General features: G+C 45.0%; 1 protein-coding gene across 1 annotated transcript; it reads right to left on the minus strand.

Moving 5' to 3' along the window:
* Window positions 1–1275: 1275 nt before the first annotated feature.
* Window positions 1276–2334, minus strand: FIBIN (fin bud initiation factor homolog). The gene is given in 2 exon segments (XM_057414431.1): window positions 1276–2262; window positions 2265–2334. Coding segments are annotated over 2 exon segments (954 nt in total). The 3' UTR covers window positions 1276–1378.
* Window positions 2335–9248: the final 6914 nt, after the last annotated feature.

Genomic DNA, 9248 nt, shown 5'->3' on the forward strand with positions numbered 1-9248 from the left:
TGGTCCCAGATGACTTATGTTGACCCAGTACACTGCGGAGTAACTTACCAACTGGATGGTTTGCAGACCAAAGTATCACTGAACTCAAAGAGGGTTAAGAAGATCAAACCTAAATTATGCATCATGCAGCCTTTCTTCCAGTGCCATGAGGTGGCTAAGTTTCTGAAAAAGGCTTACAAACTCAAATAAATCTTCCCTACAACTTTTTTTGTAACACTGCTTTTAATGAAACTTGCTTACCTCTTGTGTCTACACATTTTTATTTGTTCTTACTAAAAAGCAAATTATTTCATTTGGCAGGATCTACACACTCATAATTTTTTTTTTGCTGAAAAGACATATTACAACAGCATGGTTTAAATCAAGAGCATCCCAAGCAGAACAATAAAAGAAAAAAAATGTGGCCTTTAACATGGTTTTTAAATATTTATTAAAACAACATATGAACTTTTTTTCACCCAGTGATTCCCCCTGCAGTATCTGTAACCTAGTAGCCATATTACCCCAAATTGACAATTAAATAGCAAATTAAAAACCCAAACAGCCTTCCCCCTCCTACCCACTAGGCACTTTTGCTATTGTCTAGGAACAGAAATAATGTTATTAATAGCTTAGCTAGCAAAAGTACAAAGGCACCAACAAGATATGCCACTGTGCTAGTACAGACAAAACCTTTTTGTCTGCTTTAGAAACATGCTCTAAGAAACCTGGCTCTCATATTTGGGATCTGAAACTACAATCACTGTTAGGGCTCCTTCTTACTACAAAGACATGCATCAGCATTCTTGGGATCTGACATCAGCCTTTTTGGCTGGCTTTTGGGGTTGTGATAGCTTAAAGTCACAGATAAGCAAGCCTGGAAGAGTACAAATCCTGTCAGAATAGTTTCCATCTTTCAGAACACAAATAGAAATCACAGCTTTAAGTTATGTAAGAGAACAACGTTTAACGTGTGTAGGGTACATACCATTACAACAGATTAAGAAAATTAATAGCCAGAGGTTTCACCGCTAAGGAGAGTACAAAAACAAGTTAAGCATCATTAACGTGAGTTTGGGAGCGGCAGGCAAGCACCTCGCCTTATCCACATTTGCAGCAGGTGAGCTGCAGTAGAACAGGCGATACATAAACCAACGGCGGGGAATTGGAGACGAAAAAGCTCACTTTGCTTTGTAACCAAAGATGAAGGACATAACACAAGGCGATATTTTTAAATACGGGATATTAACTTAAACATACCTCTACCCTCCTGGCTTATAGGAAAGCGAGATTTGTTTAGGGAGTCAAACATAATAAATAAGTTCTTTTTCCGGGCCCGGCGGTGCTCCTGCCGGGCAGAGCCCGGTGCGGGAGGCTGGAGGCCGGCTGGGCGTCCGCCTCAGGCGCGGAGATAGTCGTTCTTGAGGCGGCTGAGGCGTGCGCCGTGGCTGCGGACGGTGAGGGCGAGGAGGTCGTGCTTGTCCCGCAGCCCGCTGGAGATGTGTCGGGTCTCCCGGAGCAGGGCGCGGGCGTGCAGCAGCAGCCCCAGGAAGCTGTCGCCCAGGCGAGCCTCCTCCCGAGCCCCCTGCTCCTGGCCCTGACGGAACTTGCCCTCCAGCTCGCTCAGCGACCGGTCTGAGCTAGAGTAGGCGTCGCTGATCTGAGCGGATTCTCGGCGCAGGTAGGTGCTGTAGCTCTCCTCACCGTCCAGGTCGTAGGAGATGCTCTTGCCGATGCCCTCCAGCACCCGGCCCGCGTCCTCCACCTGCCGGCCCAGCACCGTCAGCTCCTCCCGCAGGCTGAGCCCGCCGCCAGCCGCCGCCGCTGTGCCACACCGCCGCTGCTCGCTCACCCTGAACAGCAACTGGCACCGCTCGGGGTCGTCGTTCTCCTCGTAGTCCCCATCGGGGACGAAGTAGTGGTGCAGGGTCCCATTGGACATCTCGGGGTACAGCGGACCCTCAAAGTACCCGCGGCAGAAACTGCACAGGCACCACAGGAGCAGCAGGCGCAGCGCTGCCGGCATGCTGCGGCCGGCGCCGGGCAGCCTACGGCAGTGCCCCGCCACGCTGTCTCCGACTGACACCCATGGGGAGGTCCCCAGGCACAGCCGCTACCGCCCCGTGGGCACGGGGGCTCCGCGGCAGCCGAACTGGGTTGGGCCGGGTTGGAGTGGCCGCCGGACGGACCGCAGCTCAGAAGCCCGGCGGCGCTCTAAGGCCGGGAGCGGGCGCACCGCCTTTAAAAGCCGGGCAGCCGGCGCGAAAAGGAAACGGCCCCAGGGCCGGGCGGCTTCCACCCCCAGCCCGCCCCGGGCACCGGCTGCCGGCCCCGGTGGGCACCGCCCCTCGTCATCTCCCCCTCGGGGCTGTCCAGCGCTGGGGGCTGCTGGAAGACACGTACACCTTTATCCCCTTAATAAACAAAACCTCCAAACCTGGAACGGCTCGGCTTTCCTCACTTTCTTGCTAGAAACCACTAGTGCGCTCATTGCCTCATTTTCACCGCAGCTTCCCAGCAAACGCATGGGGACGCGGCAAAGCTGCAAACATGCTTAGTCCCTCACCGGTCAAAAAGGTGAGAAGGGAAAAGGTGTGGGTTCACAGAATCACAGAATGGTTTGGGTTGGAAAGGACCTTAAGATCATTCAGTTCCAATTCCCCTGCCATGGGCAGGGACACCTCCCACTAGACCAGGTTCAAGTATAAATTGCAATGCGACACACCTTGATACAGAAATGAAATATAAAATCTGATCTTCTAATGTCAGATATGATTGGGGAAAGTCTAAACACAGTTTGCCCTACAGGGCTGACCGTATAAAATTTTGAGCATTTCATGAAACATCATTCTGCATCAGTCTAGTAGCTGGATTATGTCAGAGATGAACCTTGCATGTAGCTCATATGAATCTATCTTTGCTATATTTTGAGTTGTTAAATCAAAGTGAGATAGCAAAAAGGAGGTCTGTAAAGTTACCAGCTCCTTTCACATTGTCATCTTCCCTCTTTCATGGATAATATCACCAGTGAGCAGAGATTATACCAGATCCTGTAGTCATCCAAAGTTAAAACTCCCACTGCTGTTGGTGAAGGCTTTGCATGCATGCATATTTATATTCCCTCCTTAATGTAAGTAACTATCATCCTGATACTTTCTGCATGTTGTAAATAATTACGATGCTTATGGTTACCTTTCTTGGAAAACAGGCCAGACACTTCTGTTGTACCTCTGCTTTTTTCATGCTGGGCACTGCAGACAAGATCTTCATGTGGCCTAGGAGACTTTGGCTCTACCATTTCTTACACTGCCATGACTCTGAACATCTAAGTTTTAAACAGTCTCAAGCCCCTTCCTTCACGGCATCTTCATTCTTTATAATCACAAGCCTATCCTGTCTCTGGGTGCATGTGTGAAGCTGTAGACTAGCTTCTCAAGTGTGCTGAGCTCCACAAGCTCCTCCTTTCCTTGCTTGCAGTTCCTCGAGAGGCTCGAGCGAGGTCCCTCTCTCGATGTAACCAGCTCTGGTGGCTGGCTTCTGACTCTGTTGCCCGGTGTCCCACTATCAATGGGTAAGTCAGGAGGTTCCTGGGAGCGCAGTGATGGGCTAACTACATGGCCATGCCCTTTAAGGTATGACACAGCAGCACTGAATGCAAGCTCTCACCTCAGTGTGGCCTTTAACACTTCACAACAAACTGTGATAATCAGCATTCCTGAGTATTGACTTTAGAGCCTACTGAAAAGCTTTACATAAGTGCTGAAGGTCAGAAAACTAACAAACACCAAGAAAAAAGAGCAAAAATTAGACCAGCCAGTCAGCCAACCAACAAAAACCTAACCCAGAGACAGCAAGGGTAGTAGCTGAACCCTTTACTTAATGAATCACTTTAAAGTAGTCTCCCCAGAATCAGTTAAGATCATGCATACGCACACCTCAGGATGAGCAACGTTTGCCGAGTTCAGACAACTTCTTGCACGCTGCTGAGAAGCCAGAACAGGCTAGCTATGCAAACAGAAACACTCCACACGTTTGGAAACATTTTTAATTCGTAATTAAGTTCAGCAAGCACTCATATAAATAGGTTGGACTAGGCTAAACTTTTGTGCTTCAGCTTTCTATAAAAGGCTTAAAGCTTATACAACTGAGCCTGCTTGGCATTTGTCCTCTGTCTGTGTTTGACAACAGGGGCTCTTTCAATCAGTTTTATTCCCAGGATGCTCTTGTTTCACCTAATATTTTAGTTGGTTCACAATTCTTTGCCAGCCATGGTACTTTATCTACAGAAGTTTCCACCCAGGTGGGCATTACTGCCAGTTGATGGTTTGGCTAATACTTGGGTTGTGATGGACTCCACTTCTGAGGTCTCTTCATGGAAATACCACACTGTAAATCACTCAACTCTAGCTTTGTCATAGAATCATAGAATCATAGAATAATTAGGGTTGGAAAGGACTTTAAGATCATCTAGTTCCACCCCCCCTGCCATGGGCAGGGACACCTCACGCTAAATCATATAACCCAAGGGCTCATCCAACCTGGTCTTGAATACTGCCAGGGATGGAGCATTCACAACCTCCCTGGGCAACATATTCCAGTGCCTCACCACCCTACCAGGAAAGAATTTCCTTCTTGTATCCAATCTAAACTTCCCATGCTTAAGTTTGAACCCATTACCCCTTGTCCTATCACTACAGTCCCTAACAAAGAGTCCCTCTCCAGCATCCTATAGGCCCCCTTCAGATACTGGAAGGCTGCTATGAGGTCTCCACGCAGCCTTCTCTTCTCCAGGCTGAACAGCCCCAACTTCCTCAGCCTGTCTTCACACAGGAGGTGCTCCAGTCCCCTGATCATCCTCGTGGCCCTTCTCTGGACTTGTTCCAACAGTTCCATGTTCTTTTTATCTTGAGGACACCAGAACTGCACCCAATACTCCAGGTGAGGTCTCACAAGAGCAGAGTAGAGGGGCAGGATCACCTCCTTCGACCTGCTGGTCACACTCCTTTTGATGCAGCCCAGGATACGGTTGGCTTTCTGGGCTGCAAGTGCACACTGAAGCCGGCTCATGTTCATTTTCTCATCAACCAACACCCCCAAGTCCTTCTCTGCAGGGCTGCTCTGAATCTCTTCTCTGCCCAACCTGTAGCTGTGCCTGGGATTGCTCCGATCCAGGTGTAGGACTTTGCACTTGGCATGGTTCAACTTCATGAGGTTGGCATCAGCCCACCTCACAAGCATGTCAAGGTCCCTCTGGATGGCATTCCTTCCCTCCAGCGTATCAACCAAACCACACAGCTTGGTGTCATCAGCAATCTTTCTGAGGGCGCACTCGATCCCACTGTCCATGTCACCAACAAAGATGTTGAACAAGACCAGTCCCAAGACCGAACCCTGAGGGACACCACTCGTACTGGTCTCCAACCAGACATTGAGCCATTGACCGCAAAGAGTTGTGGTTGAGTTGTCAGAATGGTTATGCTTTCACCAGTGCCACAGGTAAAAATTTCAGGTGCAGTAAATACTTTTTCTCCCTGTCTTCATACGTTAAGAGATTAAGAGGTGTCTGTTGCTCCCTGCTGCAGCCACCAGCTCCCCTCCACTACTGTTTTTAATCCAATGTGCATTATCCAAGTTTTATTTAAATTTCGCTTCAAAATAGCCTCTTCCCAAGTAACCCACTTGGAATGTCTGCTTCTGAAGGAAGTCTGCAATAAGGGATCTGCAGCCTTGGCGTCTCAATGAACAAAGCTTTGGTAAAAGCTGGGACTTACTGAAAGATACACAACAGCCTGATCCAAGAAAATACCTATTAATGGTTCAGGATTACGACACAACAGATTCCTAAGTTTTAACTGAAAAGCATCAAACAATGGAAAAGATGGTTGCTCACATTGACAGAACAATAATGTGCATGAGTAGTCATTATTCTTTCCAAAATCACATCTAAGGAGACAAAAGTCTTAAGACTGCAGTGAGATAACCTCACATGGATACACTTAAACTGCTTATAAAACCACGTGGCTTCAAGCGTCGGACATTTTCATCACAGTTCATTGGAGGAGGAACATCAGAGCAATGGCTGAAATAACATTATAAATATCAGTGCCGGCCTAGAGTTCTCAAAGTAATTTCTGGCATTATGTGGAAGGCAGAAAGGGCAATCAAACTGAAAGAGGACAGAAGGGAATTTCTCAGGAATACCAGAAATGTGGGGTGGAGACAACCAGGGAAGAGAGCAAGGTGTTTTCTGATGAACATTCTGCTGGGAACCCATAGGGGTATATGTGTATGAGATCAGATATCTGGGGAGCTTTTGGGATGCATCCAAGAAATAGCTGCTTCTTGTGACATGCTCCCATGAAGGTTGTAATTGAAATCCTGCTATTGTCAAAATACCCCCTGATTTCAGGATGACAGTCTTTTACCTTCCATGCCTGCCCAAGAATAAAACATGGAAAAAGTCCTGGAAATGAAAAGAAAGCAGCATTCTGATACTGTTGTTTTACAAATACTTGGCATGATACACTGTTCTGTGGTGAAGCCATTGTTTTTCCACTGAACAGCATTAGGTTTATAGTACTATAAAGAACTGCAGAATTTACTCTGCATAACCACTTATCTGACAGCACCAAAGTCAGCCTCCAGCCCAGAAACTGCCTATAAACAGATGGCAAATATGCAGCTCAGCACTGGATTTCAGGTGACGTTTGCTTCATCTTTCATTCTTGGCTCACATGTGCTTGCTATTTCTGTGGCAGATCACCGTAAACTCTGCAGCATCAGAATGTTTTAGATATATAAGGCCATTAATTTGGAGTATATGCTATATGGTCCTAAAGGCCCCACAGGCTTTAGGGTTTAAATGTTGTTTTCTGGCTATTGGCTTCTGTTTTCCAGCTGTGAACTGTTCTCTGGCTTTACATAAAGATACCTTGTTTAAACATGAGACTAACAAACACGTGTGTGTAATTTCTAATTGTAGGGTGTAGCACTAAATGTTCAAATGGCAGCGAGGTGGGCATAAAATAGCCCATGAAAGAATAATGCCAGGGTTTAGGGTTTTCTGGTAGGAAAATTGACATAAAAATCTACCAGAAATTCTGCAGAATAAAGAAGGACTTGTAGAATGAAACTTGTATAACACATTTCATATTCATTAAGTATAATTTTCAAATGCAACAGAACTTTGGAATGAATATGCTGAAGCATGAACTGTGCTGAACGTTTCAGGACCAGCATGCTTATCTGTTGTTGTACTGAAATTTTTAATTTTTCAGAAAATGTGTTTAATTCAGAATTCAAACAGCTGAACAAGAGATTTCTCAAATACACATTTGTAGAGAAACCACCTTCACTGCTACGTGAAGTTTAAGGCTGACAGAATCTGATAAAACCCTTTTCTTCTTCAGAGACTTGAGCCTGAAACCATAGCTGGTTCTGGGCATAGAATCCTCTGAGCCCTTTAGCACTGGCCATTCCTGGATAAGCACTACAGAAAACTGAATTCAAAACCCACAAGTAGTTTTAGGAAGCAATGGGTATGAGGTTGAACGTGAATACAACTAATAGAAAGGGTATGTCAAGCTGGTTGTCTCAGAAGAATATGCAATTAGTATTGAATCTACTCCAACTTTAGCCAACACCAAAATGAGCTCAAAGTTGGCAGAAAACCCAGAAGTTTTACCACAGCCTGTCTTTGTAGTAGGTGCTGGTTTACTTTATGTAAACATATTCTTCAAGCAGAAAATTGAGGATGTGCTCAGGTTATTTTTGAAAAGAGAAGTGATGCATCTGGATGCCTCCTAAGAAGGGAAGAGGCTAAAGGACAGATGAAGCAAGCTGAGTATTTACTGGCGTTCTACTAGTGCAGTTTCTGCCTGTTGGTGAAAACCTTGAACCCCAAAAGGGATATCACTAGTATTTCTTCAGCAAGCTTCCTGATGTGAAAATAATAACACTTCCTCGGTGGAAATAAAAGCACTTAAAAAAGCATCATTGGCCAGCGCATGGGGAAATTCTCCCAGTACTGTAAATGTGGTTTGTTACAGAGACAGTGGATTGTGCTGTTAAAATGTTGATTTGATTTTCAGTCCTTTCTACGTTATTTTTGATGCTCTATGTGAATGTGAAAAGGATGCACGTGAAAATATACTTTGCAGTTGTTACAGATACATAGTTCAATAATTAGTTGTGATAATGCATTCTCCTTGCCTGTAACCTGTTAGGATTAAAATAGGATTTATTTTAGGATTTAATCTGCCCCCCCGCCCCCCAATTTTTCTCCTCTCTCTTTCATACAAAATAGAAGCAGCTTGCAATCTTGACATGTTCTGCTCAGCTGGGACTGGAAAAGAATTTGCATAAAAGCCTTGGAAGAAATCTAAGAGAGTCTGGTGGTGAAATACTGGTGTCATTTCCAATGGGATTAATGCACTGATACAATTGCTCAGGATTTGCAGCCCTGTGATTTTAGGTACTCATTTGAGACAGGATCTTAAAAACATCTACATTTTCTGAAAGCTGAATCTCACCAGGCCTATTCTCTAGGTCAGTCCACAGTATCACAGTATCACAGTATGCTAGAGATTGGAAGAGACCTCGAAAGATCATCTAGTCCAATCCCCCTGCCGGAGCAGGAACACCTAGATAATTCCCCAACAACTGAAGTAGATTTACACTGTATAATTTCCAGTTTTTGCACCTTTGTAAAGGTGGCATTTTCTGATTTACACACATAATCTTATGTATTAGGATTGGGGATGGATTCCTGACTAAACGTTAGATCCTGACACTTTTTACACTGGTTAGTCATCAAATTTCCTCTTCTCAACAATGCTTTAAAATCCCTGCTCATGAATTTAGAGTGGGAGCCTACCTGTTCAGGCTAAGCAACTGCACACAGTTTTATTAAACATGTCTCCACAACGGTTTATCCCTTCTATTCTCTGCTTCAGATAAACCTGAAGTATTTATAAAGTATCCTTTGTGCATACAAAGGTGAGAAAGAAGACAGAAAATGACCAAAAAAAAATTAAATCCTAGGAGTTAACTGGTTTAATCTCCTCTCACCCATACCTTTCCTAATGTAGCAAATAAGGAATAAACCAAAACATGCTTCTGTAGTAAAATTCACTTGTATTCCCAGATCTGGTTTTAAGGAGTTGGAAACATCCTTTTTGTATCCTAATACTTTCACTCAGATTTTTATTTAAGTGCTTTAACAGTGTATTAAATTTAAAACTAGGCTGACTATGTATTTAAGCAGCAGA

The sequence above is a fragment of the Pezoporus wallicus genome, unplaced genomic scaffold (assembly GCF_028554395.1).
Source record: "Pezoporus wallicus isolate ANWC-B61680 ecotype Strahan unplaced genomic scaffold, APGP_CSIRO_Pwel_v1 contig_5967, whole genome shotgun sequence".
NCBI lineage: Eukaryota > Metazoa > Chordata > Aves > Psittaciformes > Psittacidae > Pezoporus > Pezoporus wallicus.